This window comes from Zeus faber, assembly GCF_960531495.2.
Source record: "Zeus faber genome assembly, chromosome: 7".
Taxonomy (NCBI): Eukaryota; Metazoa; Chordata; class Actinopteri; order Zeiformes; family Zeidae; genus Zeus; species Zeus faber.
In genome coordinates this window covers 17,086,472-17,105,805 of record NC_137203.1, presented here as the reverse complement: position 1 = coordinate 17,105,805, position 19,334 = coordinate 17,086,472, and the positions used below count along the sequence as shown (strand labels likewise).

The 19,334-nt window shown below is 42.7% G+C and overlaps 1 protein-coding gene across 2 annotated transcripts in view; it reads left to right on the top strand.

Moving 5' to 3' along the window:
• Nucleotides 1–19,334, top strand: part of coro1ca (coronin, actin binding protein, 1Ca) — a 40,988-nt gene that overhangs the window by 9,441 nt on the left and 12,213 nt on the right. For both annotated transcript variants that reach the window (XM_080003559.1, XM_080003560.1), the window contains exon 2: nucleotides 9,243–9,442. In XM_080003559.1, the coding sequence (XP_079859685.1) occupies nucleotides 9,243–9,442 (200 nt within the window). The remainder of the gene's footprint in view (nucleotides 1–9,242; nucleotides 9,443–19,334) is intronic.

Below are 19,334 nucleotides of genomic sequence, written 5' to 3'. Positions count from 1 at the left end.
ATCATGGTCCGCTGTGCTAACAGGTACACCGCATTATATTTGCCGCTCTGCCTCTGATCGGACGGCCGGGCCTTTAGGGGACGTCGCTCTGTGTTAAAGCTCGGCCTTTGAGCCACATGACCCGGTCGAATGCGTGACGGAGCGCCGCTGCAGCCCCCAAGGCTGTGTCTGCCTGTCTCTGATGTCTGGAGCTGGTGGGAAGCCCTTTCTGGTCACTGGGATGTGAGATGCTACTCCACCAGAACCTGTGCACGAGTGGCCGGGGTCTTGTGGGGAGGTATTATGTTGTGAATATTAGGAACAAGTTGACTCATTGTTTTGATATGACTCATTGTTTTGATAGCGCTACCCTTTAAGCTCCTGCCAGTTGTGGATGTTACTATTTACCACTTTCATTATTAACCACACTTACCACTTCAGTTTCCATACTGTACTGTATAGTAAGGGGAAGTTATGCGAAAAGTGGTTGCGCGGCTGATAGAAGCATGACATTTGCTACGCATGTCCCTTGGGTGCTCCCAAGGCATCCTAGAAAGGGTGCCCAAAAAACAGGAAGTGAGTTCTTGAAGAAATTCAAAATGGCCGCCTAAACCGTTGGCAGTTGACTCGAAAGGCACTTAAAGGACCTCATAAAAGCATGAAATGGGGCACACATGTCCTAGGGTGATCCTCAGACGTCCTAGAAGGGGTGCCCAAAAAAATATTTGAACAGGAAGTGAGCTATTGAAAATAACTCAAAATGGCCGCCTTGACAGGCACAGAAAGGACCTTATAAAAGCAGATGATCTGGTATGTACTTTGAATGATCCTAATATATCCGACATGGTGTGCCCCTAAAATCTCTTCAACGGGAACTGAGCCAAGAAGTAATTCCAAATGGTTGGTTAAACAGTTGCCAACTGACCTATGAAGCACCCACGTGGACTAATTTCAGTCTCAGGGTTACTAACATTTGCCATCAGGTAATAACAATTAAAAAGCTTATAACATGCAATAAAACATCTGATTTATGGGACATAATCTAGTGACTCACATGTGTGCCAACTCACATTGTTCCAGCACATTGGCATTATGCCGTGCAAGGGCAAGTACAGAGCCTGCCTGGGAGGAGGGTGTCCATTGGGAGACCTCTTTGAGAGAACGGGTCTTTCCTTAGATCATTGACCTTTTCAGTGTCAGTTGTCTTGTCGTACAGAACACCGGTGTATCTTTCCAGCAATGCAAAAACTGTTTCATACCTGGCTAAGTGGTTGGAAAGGATTAGCCGTCATTACAGTGAAGGCATGTGTCGCTTCGGGAAATGATTTCCTCGCAGCCAAGCCTTGTCTTTTTGCCTTTGCCCTGGAGCCATGTAAAGTTGCATCTCAGCCTGTGAATGAGCAGAGTCCCGCTAGAGCCAAACTCATTTTGCTCCCCAGCTTTTTTGATAATAGTATTGATGCATATATCCTGCAAGTTTTGCCTCATACCAAAAGCAACCCAGAGACTTATATTTGGGTAGTCTTTGGCGGGCCGTCCCAGCAGACCAGACCAACAAGGGTCGCTACTGAAATATCAAAATCCATGCTAGTCACTTGCTAATGTGATCATCTCAAATCTGGAATATCACTTGCTAACACCTTGTGAAACACGCTTTGGTATAAAAGCATCTGATAAATACCTAAACTATACAAGTTACACTAGCTCAAGTTTATTCGGTGCCAATGGGAAATTAACCTAAACTAATTACATGCTAAATGTGAAATTCATAATCCATTTTTTTCCAGCACCAATGACACGGCTAATCGAGTCACCGAGCACTAGTCTGATATACAGTCGCCCCCTCACACCGCCCTTCCCCAAGGGTCAGTCCAGGGTATTGTTTGCTATGATAAGAAATTCCTATAAATTCCCAATAATATCTCCACCTGACTGTGTGCTTCTATCCACAACATAAATAATTAGACCTTTTTTTTTTGTCATTAAAATGCTAATGAGTTGTGCAGTCACCAGAGATTTGAACAATATATTATCTATAGATTATTATTCATTGGGTCTTAACATGAGGTCTTTTTGTTTTAATTTTTTAAAAACAATTATGTATATATGCCATTGACAATATACCACTCAAAGGATTAATTTAATCTCATTCTGAGTGGTTTTTTTTTAAGTCTATGTTTGGTGTTTAAAGTCCCTGTAAAGTGAATTCTGTGATTTGTATCTCAACACATTATACATGTTAGAAAGAAAATTTATGAAAACACGTGAAAAGACTGAATGATGTCGTACTGAATTGTACAGTTAGACCATTAAACTGTTTCTCACATCTTTGTGATCCGGATTTTTTGGGCGGAGCTAAATCATGACTCGATGACATAGCGTGGTCATCCTTGGCATGGCCCCTCCCCTAACACTATATAAACGTCAGGTCGGATGGTGAAATAAGCTAAGCTAACAGCCGGGAGTTTGGGAGAAAACTCTTGTCTTAGGAATAAACACCTGGAATAAACGGCATCTTCAGGGAGACCTTGAACCGCGTCTCGTTGGTTTGACGGCGCAGGGTTTGGTTACGTTGGCATTAGCTGCACGCTAGCAGGCGGCGGTGCCCCGACCTGGCCCGCGGAGGAGCCAGCAGGGGACAGTGCAGAGCAGGGAGCCCCACAGACCGACAGCGGCGCTTTGAGATGAGCGACTAGACTCACAGGACTGGGTTCAGCAGCTTCCAACATTTAAACATGGAAGTTACTCCAATGTTAACGTTTATATATTATTACATGGTTAGCACGATTGGCCGTGGTTTCAGCGTCTTCAGCGGACACGCCCCCAGCGTCTCAGAGCAGAGGGAACTTCCTTTTTTTCCATGATTTTGAAACCTAATTTTATACTTATACTTGTACTTTATACTTGGCGATTTTTTTTTTTTTTAACTATTCAAATTCAGCTGGGTGTTTAAGAACACATTTTTCTGTGGTGTGACAATGTCCGAACACATTTATTTTCACTTTATAGGTATTTTAAAGCTGATTAAACTGCCAAGAAATTTTTCATGGGTAAATCCTTTAATATTAGTCTATTTACTACAAATGTTAAAGCTAAAATTAGCATAATAAGCCACAATGTCAAAATAATATCACTTTTTCGGAATCTTGGGTCTTTCCTGGCGGCCGTTTTCCCTTTTAAAGAGCCTGTTAGTCACACCACGGAGCCATGGCATCTAGCTGCCCCAACAAATGACACAGTGTGAAAGTCTTCATTTCCAGTTGCACCCATGTACCTTGTCATACACAAGAGTAATATAGAACATAATTGACAACTACAGTAGCGTTAAATTTTTGGTATAATGTGCATATTTTAAATAGTTAACCAGCCATTCTTATAGAAAACTAATGTTGGTATTATACATAAGAGCACACCATGAGTCAAGATCATTTATCTAATATATTTTGACTGAACAGTATGGACGACAGCCCCACTGCGAGCCTCACTTTGCTTAGACAAGTCAAGTAATTTAGTCCTGAGCCGTTGTGAAAGGCGCATGGAACATAGTTGGCTGCGACGCAATGCCAGCCGTCTCAAAATAGAATAATGTGAGCATATATCTCAGGATGGAAACACTTTGACAATACATTATAATGCCAGTTGTTGCTGTGGAGGTGACATGAATCGAAACGCGCTGACATTTGCTTGTGTAAACGAGCTGGAAGGTGCTTGGCCGGCTTTCAACGTGTTTCTGCTTCCATTTCAAACTCTGCGGCGGCGTTTGGTTTGTGAGCGTCCACGATTGTCCCATGATCATCTGATCCATCTTTCCTCAACGTCACTGGTTGTGGTCAGACAGCAGCGGGGTGCGGAATCTCCACTCCCGAAACTGTAGGAAAACTAGTTTCTCTTCAGTTTTTTTAATGTTTTTTTTTTTGTTGTTTTTTTTGGTCTCTGAATCTCTTATGACTTCTCTGACTTTGCAGAGGTTGCCTTGAGCCGCCACAAAGGGAGCCCGGATTTGATCTGATCTGTTAAATGAGTTAAAGAGCTCTCGGGTTGGTCTGGAATGTCAATTTAGTGTGTAAAGATCACTCCACATCCAGTTGTGCCCTCAGCATGTTTTGTTGTCTTTGATTGGAATTTTGATGTGTTTTTGTGGCAATATTTCTTCATTTGTTAAAAAAAAAAAAAAAAAAAAAAAAAACCCAAAAAAAGATCACCATTGTGTCCTCACATATTTACACCTTGTCTCGCCATGCGTATCTTCATGGATTGGACGTTATTTCTGCCGCAGACTCAGGAAACAGATATCTTCCCAGAAGGGATTGCGAGTGTCACCACACCATGTAACAAGAGTCATAATGTTTTATAACAAACAGTAACCGCACCTAGGGTGCTATCTCCTCACGTCGTCTACTAGAGTTGTAAAAGCCCAACCCTCTTTATAAACATTTCGTATGCAAACTCTGTAGCTAATGCAACAAGGGCTGTGTTTACAGGTTAGGGTGAGGTCGCCTTAGTCCTATTTAAAATGAATTAATGTCACGAAATGCATATCCAAAAATATCTGTGAACCAAACTCCTTCATATGGACTTATGTTATGAAAATATTAAATATTGCTTGAAAAAAGGTTGAATTTTAATATTGGCGAGTAGGACAGATTACAGTGTTGCTTATAGGTCAGTTTGTACAAATAGAAATATCTAACGAGTAAAACCACTCTCACACTAGTAATTTCCCCCTGGGATTATTAAAGTATTTCTGATTCTGATTCTGACACTGAACTGAATTTCATGTTAAGGTTAAAAAGTAAAAAAGTGAATACTAGGATGGTGTTGATAATTACAGTTCAAGCTTGAAATCGATATCAGCAATGGAGAACGTGGTATTGGTCCATGCCTAGAGCTGAGCCAACATTTTGCCTTTTGTCAAAAATTATCAGTATTATGTATGGATGACTATTACATTCTATTCACCAACCCCCAGGGAAGGCATTTCTACTACAGTTAAACCCATATATTGCACAGTCTTTCTTTTCATCTCCTTTGACAAATGTTGCATTGTTCAATATTGTAGCAGCGAAGCAGCTCGAATGAATTTCGGACGGAACACACAACTTTGACAAAAAAGTCAAATTTGCTTGTAAGGTTTGTAGCTGCAATACTCACTGCGCTGCGGGCAAGATGAGATAAAGGAAAGTGTTGTTTTGAATCTTCTGACAGAACCAGGGCTTAATTGGGGAAAATCGGGAGTCCACTCGCTGTTCCCATGCGAGAAGCGGCCTCAGAGCCACCCGTACATTTGAGAATTTCAAGTCTTTTCCGACTCAGACTCTTATTAGTCACTCTCAGAAGTGACTCAGAAGTTTGACACAACGAAATGAAAAAGGCACTATCAAGCCAGCGAATCTGTAGCCTAACCATTTGAAGGTGTCACTACTCCAAAAAGACTGCAGGCTCCCCTTTTGACCGCCGCCTATAACGGAACTAGAATTACCTGTGACTTCTGACATCAACACTTGAGTTTGGCGTTTTCTCGTCATACATTTGAAACATTTCTCTTTCAGGCAGGAACATTTTGTATCCGAGTAATTACCATGATACTTTAGCTGAACTCTTGGGAATCCGTAATCTTTTCCTATTAGTTGGGGCAGCGGTATTGCCGCGCTCCAGTCTGTCGTCCCCCGAGGGGTGGTCCATCATGGCAGCATATGATATTGATTGAATCTTTCCTGTTGTTGCCGAGCGGAGAATGGTGTGACTGTGGGACTCGATGCCGACCACAAGAATGCAGGGACTGTTTAGTCTAGGCCAGTCACACGATTGTGATAAAACACCCATCTTATAAAGCTGCCTGGAGTACACAAAACACACAACTTTTTTTTTTTTTTTTTTTTTTTTTTTTTTTTTTTTTAAATCATCTGCTCTATTGCGTATTAAAGGAACAGAAACACTCAGAATGCTCATAACTGGAGGTTGTAGCAAGCCACCGTTTATTACTTTGCATTAAGAGTTCTCTTCTTGCATGACTTTGATTTAATCATTTTGGAAGATGGCCGGCTGCATTGTTCTGATTAAAATAAAGTTTAAATGTTCTATGGCAATGGTTAATTATAGAAGCCCGTTCTGTTTCCATAGAAGTTCCAAAATGTTTGTCTGTTCTTGTCTGCTTCCATTTGTCTGATCTTATGCATGATGACAGAAGATTGGACGTTTGCGTCAGTGTGTTTCTTTTGTCTATTTATTAAAGGTAATGATTTAAGCAGCTGTTTGCCCTTTGACATTATGGCCATACACGGTATAATTCTCTTATTTTTAAATGGCCACACCTTAGCCCAGAAAACATTACATTTATTTTTTTACATTCCTATGCTGGTATTTCCCTGTTGCTAAGCAGCGTCTTCATGTTGGTAAACGGGGCCAGGAGACCTCACTGTACCTTGGCAGGAGGAGTTAAAGTGGCTGTACAGTCATGGATGAGTCATGGCCGACCCCACAACACATGCAGAGAGTCGCTGAATTTCTATTCAAGTGGAAAGAAAAAACATGTTTTCTTTTGTTCATCTGTCGGTCACTTCAGTGAGACATAGGAGCTTTCTTGGGCTGTAAGAGGGAACAGGCATAACTAGGGTATTGACATTCAACATCTTTTTTTAAAGTATATTATAAAGGGTTGTGATTTTTCAGCCTTTAAGATGAGTTTATTATCATTTTTTTATATACCAGTATTAGTGGTGTAAAAAGGCAAGAAATAAACAGTGAGGTCACTGTGTAGTTTCTAGTGTGGAATGGTTTTTTTTTTTTTTTAATACATTACTTAGTCTGAGGGATGACCTGGGTTCACTAGGTTTATCAAGAACTGATAGATGATAAATAGCAAAAAAAAGCAATATACCATGACTGGAGAGACTAAACCCAAATATTTAATTTGTGATCTCACTTATTGTGACGAAAAATTCCTGTGTTCATCACTTAGTGCCCAAGAGTCAGTACTTAGTCGTCTTTGCGGGTCTGGGAAAAAATGGTATTGATGCAATTCTACCTCCACATATGGTTGGCTAATCTGATCCTAATCAATCTCTCCCCATACTGTAGAAGTATGATGGCAGGATTATTGCTCCACTCCTTTCCCTTGCTCCCTCCCTTTTTGGAAGAATGATTTCACTCCAGCGAAGAGAGCATATGGCTATCAGACAGACGGTAGGGGTTGACTTTAATTGAACATTTTGAGTGGCCCACAATTAGCCTTTCATGCACTGCAGTACTACCGCTCATTTAATATGGAGGCTGTGTCATGACCTTTATTGTTTTTAATTATAAGGCACTCACTACTGCGTAGTGCGTCATTGACTGGACCTTTTCCTTTTTTTTTTTTTTTTTGTTATATCAGATATTATTGCCTAAATATTGTGTAGTGTTCGTTTATTTAGCTATTTCCTAAGTGGTTCCAGGATTTGGAAATACTCATGGATGAGACTTGGCATGCTGTACAAGCTACAATCAAACTTGTGGTGTTCTTGTTGAATAATGCTATTTAAAGGAAATGCCTATATCTAATTCTTTGGACTAGAGCAAATTCACTTTGGAGACAGTGAGTTGGTAACGTAGGTGAATAACCTCATAGGATAAACGCCCACAGCTCTTAAAAAGAGAGTCTACTATGTGTTTTTCTGCGAGTTGTAGAAAAAAAAGTCCCAAGATGCAGGCTTAACTACATAGCACGCTTTCCCAAGCTCTGTGTTGCGTCTCCGTAGTTTGCACTGGTTCAGATGGCACTGTTTTATTTTTTTATTTTTATAAAAAAAAAAATGTATTGTGCTTCTCCGTCTACTGATATGTTCTATTAAAGCTGGATTGTTCCGGATTTCACAAGTCAATATAAACAAGGAAATACTTGCACAGAATCAACAGAGTGGGCCAGGGGTCCGGGGTCCGCTAACCCAGCCCATGAACACATCACATCCAAAAAAGCTTATTTGAGAGTTGCAAATCAGCTCGGATGATAATCTTTTATGTTTATGCTTTGGCAAGACAAATGGTAGGTTGTTCAAATGACTAGAGCTTTTCTCCTGTTCTTTATGTGGGGGGATATACATACATGCATACATACACAGAGATGTTTAAGAAGAAGTATGTGGGCATTATAATTGAAAATAACATGTGTTGATGCTAGATGGTATCTATGCAAATCAGTCGATACCATTAATTATCAAATTCCAATGCCCGGCCCCATGCGGAAAGAAATCAAACCGTGAAGCATTATAATAATGCAGCACGGTGTCATAGAGTTTAGGACTGAATGAGCTTTATAAATAATTTTTATTCATAAAGCTATAGAAAGGGTAGCTTCGTGTACAGTTTGTGGAGTTCATGAATGAGTGTGATCAGAGTTTGGAGACATCAAGGACCAACCACTGCTGGTGAAATACTGACGCTTGAGCAAGAGATCTGCCGCAAAGGCCCTGAGGTGGACTTTCCATTCCACAGAGTGCATATCCTCTGGAGAACATAAAAATATGTTAATGGAAATGGAGGCGTTTAGTTGAATCCCTCCCAGTCTAAAGATTGTGCAACCTCACCAGAGGAATTAATTTGATCAAAAAGTTGATTAGAAGAAACCTGGACTGTGTGCCATATGTGTTTTTTGCAATGTTTTGCAGTACAAAGCTCATTTTATTAGGTTTCCCAGAGTCAGATAGTCTACACTCTTGCCAATAGTTAATCCCTGGATATCTGTGTGTAGAATTATCACAGATTAGAATATAGGGCTGTTATTATGTTTTTGATACTTCAAATATTTTAAGGTTGTCGTATTTTCCCAAGAGAAAAGAAAGCTGCAGAATTTGTTATGCGCTCGCTCGGTCTGTGCCGTTTGGGAGCCGCATCAGCTCATGTCTACGGACTGTGAGCGATGCGTCACGGAAGAGGGTAGAGTGTGTCTGTCACAACTCAACCTTGGAGTCAGAGATTCGTACACATCTGGACAGGGAATGTCTTTGCGTGAAGAAGCTCCCATGTGGCCTCAATCTGTTGTACTTGCTCGGTTGCAGTGTGTGGAGAGGATGTTCTGTGCTCCCAGGGCTTGGAAGTTGTAAAGTGGCTCAAGTAGCCTACATCTGTATTAGCAAATATCCATGTCATAGCCTAAGCGTGTTATCACTGTCTGGGTTTTCAAAGCTTTTTAAAATGGACACACAGCACTGAGTCGCATTGAGGAAAATATTCATTCCCCTTTTGCTAATGGAGTCTTCCGTCTTCCTTTCACCTCTTTTTCTGCACAGATATGTCAAGGCGAGTTGTACGGCAGAGCAAATTCCGTCATGTCTTTGGTCAGGCGGTGAAGAACGACCAATGCTACGATGATATCAGAGTGTCACGAGTCACATGGGACAGTGCCTTCTGCGCGGTCAACCCCAAATTTGTTGCCTTAATCATTGAGGCCAGTGGGGGAGGAGCTTTCCTGGTACTTCCACTTCACAAGGTAAGTCTGCGGGGTGCGACACAACTGGGGGCTGAGTTTGGAATTTCCAATGTTCCGCTGACGAAAAAACCTACAACCCCAGAGAAATCAGCGACCAGAAAAAGGGTGCGGGATATCGTTGTAGATCAGTCACAAAAAAAAATTCAGTCTCTATCCAAACAATATCTCGTCACGCATTCCCAACACATTCCTCCTCCCCGAAACGTACGTGCTTGTCTGTACCTGAACGCCATCTGCTGGGAATTCCGAGCGGGTTAGGACAGCTCGCGACCTCTCCTAAATCCTGCTGGAGAAAGGGAGCGGTTTCCGAGGTTAATAAAGTTGATGAAATGCTTTTTTACTGCTACACGTGAAAGTAGGACCAAGTTGCATCACTCGCAGATTTTGGGCAGTGAGGACCAATTTTCTCTGACACACTTCATAAATACAAGCCCAGATGACTGGGCCCGTATTCCAATCACTGCTGGATTTTAAAATACATTTGCACTACCCTTTGGGTGCGTTATGGTTGTGATTTATAATAGAATAGTGGGGTTTCTCGTTGTTCATGCGGGTGAGTTGTGCATCGAGTTTGGCATTGTTTGCTTTCTCAGTGATGGTCATGGGAGCTACTGAAGATGTGCAAACTAGTCCAGATGTGGGCATATCAAATTGTCTGTATTTGAACACTGCCTGTTTCACCCTTAGGTCTAGTGGTAGAAGGAGAACTGTGATTTCCATGAATAGACTTCCGCAATTATTTTAGGGTTGTTTTGTTTTTTTTGTTGTTTTTTTTACACATCTGCATCTTATCAATTCACATAAGCTCCTCTTTAGTTTTATGTCATCTAAGCCAAAGGTCAGATGGAAGATAAATCAGAAATCAGTAGAGTTATAAGGTTTACTTTTCTCGAGTAAGAAATCTATGGCTTTGAACGCTGCGAAAGCTGCGGCACTAGCCTTGTCTCTTCCGAGTGGACGTATGCATGTGGTGATGTATTTACAGATGATGTAAGAGGATCACATTACCTACAGAAATGTATAGAAGTACAGTATGTGAGAAAAATAAGGTTGAGATCATTTTTATGTCAGTGAAGAGAATAATAAAGCCACAACACAAGGGATAACCTTTGGATTGATATTAATGTATAACCCCTGAATAGGGAGAGGAATTTGTGTGGAAATAGACCGCTGAGGAGAGGTCTGGACAATATATTGTGTGTGTGTGTGTGTGTGTGTGTGTGTGTGTGTGTGTGTGTGTGTGTGTGTGTGTGTGTGTGTGTGTGTGTGTGTGTGTGTGTGTGTGTGTGTGTGTGTGTGTGTGTGTGTGTGTGTGTGTGTGTGTGTGTGCGCCACAACATTAAAACAACCTGTCTAATTTTGTGTGGGTCGGCTTCGTGCCGCCAAAACTGCTCTGATGTATCAAGGCATGGACTCCACAAGACCTCTGAAGGTGTCCTGTGGTATCTGGCACCAATATGTGAGCAGCAGATCCTTTAAGTCCTGTAATACCCCTTTCCCACTGCACCAAAAACCCTTTGACACCCGCCAATTTCCGGAATTTGTCACCAGTGGGAAAGGAAAAACCCGGCTCAAATGACCCGGCAATAGACCCAGGTTTTAATCAGCTCCACTTCCGATTGGCTCTGGTGTGAACAGGACACCCGGGCTGACCCGCTAATTTTGGCCCCTTTACTGGCGCGATGAAATTCCAAGTGCTGGTGCATGAATATCCGTATCAATCCATCATTCCATATCCCGTTTAGAATCCCAAAATCAGAAGTTATTGACTTTTTTCAACACGGAGTACCATGAAATGTTGCGAGTATGTGGACCGCACCCTGAGGAGCACAGTGGAGAGCCCCTGTGCTCCCCGCTGGACGCCACAACATCACCCCCAGGTCCCCTCTCCCCACCGCCGAAGGACCGGTGTGCAAGTGCGCACCACCAGCATGGAGTGTCTGTGTGCAAGTTCGCACGGCCAGCATGGAGTGTCTGTGTGCAAGTTCGCACGGCCAGCATGGAGTGTCTGTGTGCAAGTTCGCACCGCCAGCATGGAGTGTCCTTTCGCGAGCGCGCACCGGCAGAATTGAGTGTCTGTGCTCCACGCTGCCTCTACTGTAGTATAGTAGCGTTTTGTTTTTTTCCCAAGTTTTATAGTTTAATAGTTTGATGTCGTTGTTTGTTTACATTGCCATGACACGGCCCTTCTCCGACATGTTTATGACGTTGAATGTGACGCACCAGAAAAAAAACTGCATTCCTCCTGGTAATGGGAAAGGTGTCACTCACATATTTTATTTTCTATTTTGGTGTGAAAGCGGTATAAGTTGCGAGGTGGGGCCTCCATGGATCAGGCTTGTTGTTCCAGCACATCCCACAGATGCTCAATCGGATTAAGACTTGGAGAATTTGGAGGCAAAGTCAACACCTTGAACTCTTTGTCATACTCCTCAAATCATCCCTGAACAATTTTTACAGTGTTGTAGGACACATTATCCTGCTGAAAGAGGCCACTGCCATCAGGGAATACCTCTGCCATTATGGGTGTTCTTGGTCACGTCAAAAACGTGATTAATCAGACCAGGCCACCGTCTTCCATTGATCCATGGTCCAGTTGTCACGCTCACATGCCCATTATAGGCACTTTCAGCGGTGGACAGGGGTCAGCATGGGCACTCTGGCAGGTCTGCGGCTACACAGCAAGCTGTGATGCACTGTGTGTTCTGACACCTTTCTATCATAGCAGCATTATCTTGTTCAGCAATTTGTGCTACAGTAGCTGTATTACTAGCGCTGTGGGATCGAACCAGATGGGCTAGCCTTCGCTCCCCACCCACATCACACGCCCATGACCCTATCGCCGGTTCACCGGTTGTTCTTCCTTGGACCACTTTTGATAGGTACTAACCACTGCATATTGGGAACACCCCACAAGACCTGCCGTTTTGGGGACAGGCCTGAACCAGTCGTCTAGCCATCACAATGTCAAAGTTGCTCAGATCTTTACGCTTCCATTTTTCCTGTTTCCACCACATCAACTTCAAGAACTGACTGTCCACTTTCTGCCTAATATATCCCACCCCTTGACAGTTTCAAGATTCAAGAGAGGTTTATTTGTCACATACATATACATACGTTCATACATATATGCAGTGAAATGTCTTTGCAACACACCCAGAGATTATGCACGCCATTGTAACAAGATCATCAATGTCATTCACTTCACCTGTCAGTGGTTTTAATGTTGTGGCTGATCAATGTAAATATTGGTCACTGAATGCAATAGAAAAATATACCTGAGGATTGTTTACCTATATTGTATTAAAATATTATGATTAAATAAGTACTCAAATTAATTACAATTTAAGAATAGAAAGAAAACGCATGTGCATTAGGGTCAAATATGATTTTTATTAGTTGACATAATTTGAACAATTGCTCATTGTATGTTCTTTGTCATTTCATTTTTAATGTTATTATTTTCAGTTATGATATTTGAGATTGGATGCAAAAAACATTGTCATGTCACTGAGGTTTGTTGGAGGCTTCCATGTTAAACTCTTGTTTCCTGTGCTGTTGCCAGTAACTTGACAGTCAGTAACAGACTTGTCTGTTGACAGTATTTTTCCCATGTTTGCTTTGTGGACAGTAAACATACATTTGCATTGCGTACGGAACTTTCTCTACAGGCAGGACTGCTGAATGCTGAGATCCACGTCGCTAACATTTAGCAGAGGGATGTGTCACACAATCGGCATGTACAGTACACAGCAGAAACCACACTAAAGCTGTGGAAACAGTCTCCGTGCATCTCACGTCCTTATATGGGCATCCAGTCGCTCCCCTCTGACTACGTCGTTTTGGCCAGCAAACGATCCTGTTTGGCTGTAAACGAGAGTTTGATCAAACCGCGGTCATCACGGCACTAATGAAGGTGTAGCAAAGATCCGACACTCATTCACACCAGCGCTGGCTGCAAAACGACCCCCAACCCCGCGGGTTCCTTGGGTGACATTGCCGAGCCACAGGTAGAGTTTTAGGAGGCGACAGCGGACACGGTTCTGCTGGGGTACCTGTTGGGCGGCTCCCCATTGTGGTTCAGTGGCAGGACCGGACACCCCGAGTGACATAAGTGCTGCTGTGCTGTTGACACATCCAACCTGGAATGGTAATTGGAGAGGGCCAATTCACTGTCGTGTCATCTGAGGGCCTGTCATCACACTGCTTACGCCTATCAACAGCTCATTCAATACAGGGCTTGTCCTACAGTAGGGCTGGGTTCGAGATTAGCTTCACACTCACCCCGTCCTCTCTGTGTCTCAGTGTTTGAATGAGTTGCCCTTTGCCTGACATATCGCTCTACAGAAATGGTGTGTTTGCGCCGAACAGAGTTTCCATTCACCACTTAATTTAAAAATGGCACAGAGGCAGGGCAATGAGCCTGGGCAATTTCCTTAAGTGAAATTTGAATGCTCTTTTCCTATATATTTAGCATATATGAAGATCTGACTACCTTCAAGCCAGTGATGATAGCATGAAGTAAGGTTAAATACATGTTAGGAGTTTTCATCTTTCATTGAATTAACTAAGGAGTCTTTCCTTGACAATCAACAAGAGAACCTGAAAGGAATTCAGCAGTGCTAAATATTTCAACAGGTACTCATGGTGTAATCATGTTGGGCCCAGTAAAACATTTTTAAATCTTTGCAATATACTTTATAAACTGCTCATCAGTGTCACGCCAAATTATGCGGCATGGCACACTCTATTGTTGAAGGCTGTAATTGTTTGCTTTGTTATATTCAAATTGTAGGTCCATCGGTATAACACTGAGACAATAAGGTAGCATTTCATTGTAATTTATTTTCAGTCTGTGGTTCTGTTTTAGTTTTTCTGCATCCTGATTTACGGTTTTATCTCTAAACCAATCCAGTGTGCAATCGTTGAGGAAAGGTAAGCCCATCTGGACATCTCCATGCAGCCTAAGCTGAGGGCGCAGATCTGTGACAGCCCTGTGCGTTTAATCTATTCTTGAATTATGTTTTTTTGGATGAGTTGTATTTGTATTGCATTAGAAGACGACTGCTGTAGAATATTATTACAAAGCATCCCTTTGCAGCCGCATACCTGAATAAAATATGATTTTTGCCTCGAGGATTGTTAGAAATGTCTTTTAATGAATTCCTAAGGCACCCATACAGTCAGTGGTAATGCTTCACTTTGGATGTGAGCGCTTGTGGTTAAAGGTTGTCACTTTAGTTTTTGTTTTTGGTGGGTTTTCAGTTCTGCACCAATGCTTGAATTGTGTTCCTCAAAGAAGGCCACTTTGAGTTCAAATCAGTTGAGTCTTATTCCCACTCCCCCCTAAAGACAACCCGACCCTACCCCCAGCCCTAATGTGAGGGTGCATCTGGCTGGCTGTCCCATCTGCCCATGCTGGGCTGCTCCCAGTCTGTATGGGCAGCCAGCTGCTCAGGCCCTTTGTCCCACAGCTACTCGCAGTGCAGCCTTTGTCAGTGCCACACTCTGGCTGGGGGGAGGTGGAGGTAAGGTGCACCCCCCCCCACCCCCCTCCAAAATTTGTCTCAGATTATGTCTGATTTATAGGGCCCCCAGGATTATGGTCGTCTTTTTATTTCATTGAGGTATAGGTTTTATTCAAACCCCTTTTTCAAAACTCAACCTCTCAATTGCATCGAACAGAATTTTTGCTTTGTCTGCACATGTTTTCCTGAAACCTATTTGTCTCTGTGTTGTTTGTTTTTATCTCAATGGAGACAGAGCGTGTTTCTGGGGGAGGGCAGAGGTCGATGTCTTGGGTCTGTGACCTGACCCGGGGCCTCGAAGGCCTCGTCCCTTGGAGGGACTCGGCCAATGGCGCTGGACGGGGCTGGGCCGGCTCTTTGTCTTTGGTGTGACTGAGTAGGATGAGGTTAGTGCGGCGGGCCGGCATGACTCAGCGCAGCCCTGAGCATTGTTGCTTCCTCCTGTCAGAACACATAGGGGTTTGTGAAAAGGGTGTCAGGTGTCCAGCTGAACACATGTCATCCCCTTCCCTCATGCTTTCAATCTCTCCCTTTCTCTCCTCTTAGCTGGATGCTCACTAATTTATGCCCTCATTACCATATGAAGGAAGCTGTGGGAGTGTGAACGCAGCAGCCAGCAAGTGTTCAGTCAGACATTCCTGCTAATTCCTCTCTTTTCTGTCTGGCCTAGCGTATACAGGGGAGGGAGAAAAGTCCCAATAAAGTACCACAACTATTATGATTTAATATCCCCCATGCCTTGGAATCTCTTACTTAGTTCAGCCAACCATGACATTGTTAAATTCTCAGTGGTGTCTGGTCTGCTTCAGCCACAGCATCTTCATTTTCCACACAGTCTGCATTTGTTTGTCACCGTTCAGTAAGTTGTTCCGTCTGAAGGTTAGAAAAGCAGTGCATTCTCTACTATATAATGTTGTGGGCTTGCAGTTCAAACCCTGGCTCTATACAGAAAGGACGATCAGATTTGGAGTGAGTGAGTGTGTGTGTTTGATTTAGGTCCAGTCCCTCAATCCCCCATTCATTCACGACTCAACCTTTGGTATTGGTAATCCCTGGGTGTGTGCACAAGCGCACAGTATTTCACTATTTACCTCTAACGAAATGTACACTTGCAAAGCAGCAGGCTAAGCCACATTCGCGTTCTCCGTCTTAACACGTGAAAAACAATAACAATAAAATGGTCACGCTTAATAAAAAGAGGTCTTTCCCCATATTTCGCTCAATCTGTATTCCAGGACCCTCTCCAGCACCGAGCTGCCTCTGCTGCACCGCTGCTGCCGCTCCGTCCTGCTGACTGCAGATTTTACCATATATGGTCATTCATTGCTCCCCGCCTGACAGCCTTCCAAGACCATTTCCTCCCTTCACCGCCATTGGCTGCCGTGCGCCATGCCGACACACATGTGCCTTCTGGGATAGGCTGGAAGAGGAAGAGCGGCCGGGATGGGAGAAATTGGTGCTAACATCAAATGTTGACTGTGTTATATAGTAACTGGAGGTGTCTTGCTCAGTCACATTATAACACAAAGCTCAGTGTGGTTGTTAATGGTGCAGGGAAGGCTTCACAAGCAGTTATTTAGTATCGCATGAAAACACAAATTTATGTTTTTTATTTAGGAGCCATCATCAGATAGATTAAAGTTAAGTGTAAATTTTAAACAGGCTTATTAACCTTTGACATATTCCAAGTTTTCTACTAAAAATATATGAACTGAGGGATGTCCATTGGTCAACCACACTGCCAGTGCCATATACTGTATGTATTGATCTAAATCCCATTGGCCCATATTGTTTTGGTTTGCACAGCGAGAAATGGTGCCAGGCCGTGTACACGTAAGTCAATAAGAATGGCTGTAAACACATGTGACCGCTACCTGTCATTCCTGCTTTGACATGACTATCAAACAAGTGAGACCTCAGGGAACAAGTTAACATTGCACACTAACCCCCAGTTCACGCCAAAAGCGTCATGTCACGTGTCACACGCACACCTCGCAGTTTGTCGATTTGTCAATTTACACAGTCCGCCTTCATTCAGTCTACGACGCACAACCGAAAGCAGCACTCCCCTGATATCTATTGAAACTACAAACAGTCTAAAGTATCTCTTTACGGTTGCGGTATCTTTATATTTAATAAAAAACAAAACATTTAAAGTTAAAAGATGTAAAACAATGTTTTTATAGTAGTCGGGGGTTCAAGTTCATTGATTGGTTGTAATAATTAGCATAAGTTCATCTGATTGTAGGGGAGGTGTCCAGGATAGCAGATAACTGAAATACTAATTTCCCTTAATATTTATTTATTTAAATAATATTTTTTAAATGTTTCACAATAAAAAAATAAAATAAACCCAGTACTATAGTTACTTATTTTTGTGTAGAACACTAATAAACCGTATTTTTCACACATAAATAATAAAAATAACTTTCTGAAATAAAACCTCCCAGTCAGACCAGTGCATGTGTGCCTTCGCTTTGTGAACCTGACGTGACAGTAGGTGTGCTCCTTTTCAGCCAGGACACCTCCCGGCGAGGGAGGAGCATAGGCTATCTTTTACATAGAGGGGAAACATTTGACGGAAGCGGGAGACGGCAACTTAAACAAACGACACAACCTAAAACTGTAAAACTTGACAAAAAAAAGAACGGCTCACACCCAGCGAGACTCGGTTCCCTTCATTCCTACAAAATAACCGTTCAAAAGAAAAGTTCAAGAGAAGTTCGTAATAAAGAGGGACACGGCAATCCCAGCGGGTCATTTTCCTGGACACCTGGATTGATTGCACGCTTTACTAAAACATTTCGATGTAGTTTTATCTTGTGTTTCTATTGAAAAGCCTGCGTAGCCGCACGCAGTTGAAGACGCCCATGCTGACCCCTGTCCACCACCGAAGGCGTCTGCAATGGGCACGTGAGTGTCAGAGCTGGACCGTGGAGCAATGGAAGAAAGTGGCCTGGTCTGATGAATCACGTTTTCTTTGACATCGTGTGGATGGCAGCGTGCGTGTTGGTCGTTTACCCGGGGAGATATGGCACCAGGATGCACTATGGGAAGAAGGAAAGCCGCCGGAGGCAGTGTGATGCTCTGGACAATGTTCTACTGGGAAACCTTGAGCACTGTCATTCATCTGTATGTTACTTTGACACGTACCACCTACATAAACAGTGTTTAGGCGGGTAAGAGCTATTTTGGTGGCATGAGGGGGACCTACATGATATTAGTCAGGTGTTTTTTTTTAAGTTGTGGCGGAGTATATTTTACAATGGATATTTACCATCTGCTTTGCAGCATCACCGCTGGAGGAGGTCCTCGCTGTGGCCGTCGCTCTCGACACGCTGCTCTAGTTGTCTCTCTGGGACATGCCTGTGCTTATTCAGTAGCAATGCCACAAAAATGCACCTTCACACGGGCAGGGTTGCCAGGTCTCCGTGACAAACCCAGCCACCCTCCAAACTTGTTGACAAAACAACAACCCGCTTCAACACTTTAAAAGTAGGAAAACCCGAAATCTGGCAACTCTGAACACGGGCTTGAGAGTTTTTTTTTGTTTTTTTTACACTTAGCTTGCTGGCTGATATGACCCTTGTAATGATATTAACTTTGTGATTACTGGTTTTCACTAACATCACTGACTACCAGTTGTTCTCCCGATTTTATTTCGTAGCGAGTAATGAAGTTGTTCAGGGGAAAAGTATTGGAGTAAAAGTATACTTTTTGGGGCAAAATGTAACTAAGTAAAAGTTGACAGAAATGTAATAACTCACAAAGTACAGATACTCCCAAAAGATACTTGTACATTGAAGTGTTTTTACTTTACACCACTGTATACAGTATATTAAATATTATTTTTTATTTATAGATAAATATAAAAATTACCGTGTCACTTAAAAATATATATTTTTGCAAACATGTAAATGAAGAATGCAGCTATCTGCACATTAATCTGTTTATACGCTGCTATGGAACTCCTCACCGATGAGTTGAACAGGAACGCCCTCAAGCGACAGCGATCGCTGGTGGTGTAAAGCCTGCAGCGACAGCTCTTTGGCGATTGAGCGACCACAATGGTGTGAGCGTAAGGTAACGCTTCTATAATGAACAAATGTGCGGAAGACATAATCAAAATGATCAAGCTTATTTTATTTAGACACCGCAGAGAAAAATATATATAGCGATAGTTATGGCTTTATCGTCCAGCACTAATGGCTAGTGTGTTATCTGCCTGGGTCGCATTGAACTGGACTGTATTGTGTTGTACAGCACCTTCCCTATCATCCAAAGGTTGTAAATCACAGACAGAAGCTTTAGGGCTAACGGGCTGCTGTAACCACGGCTCAGTGGTTTGTCTCGCTGCCATACAG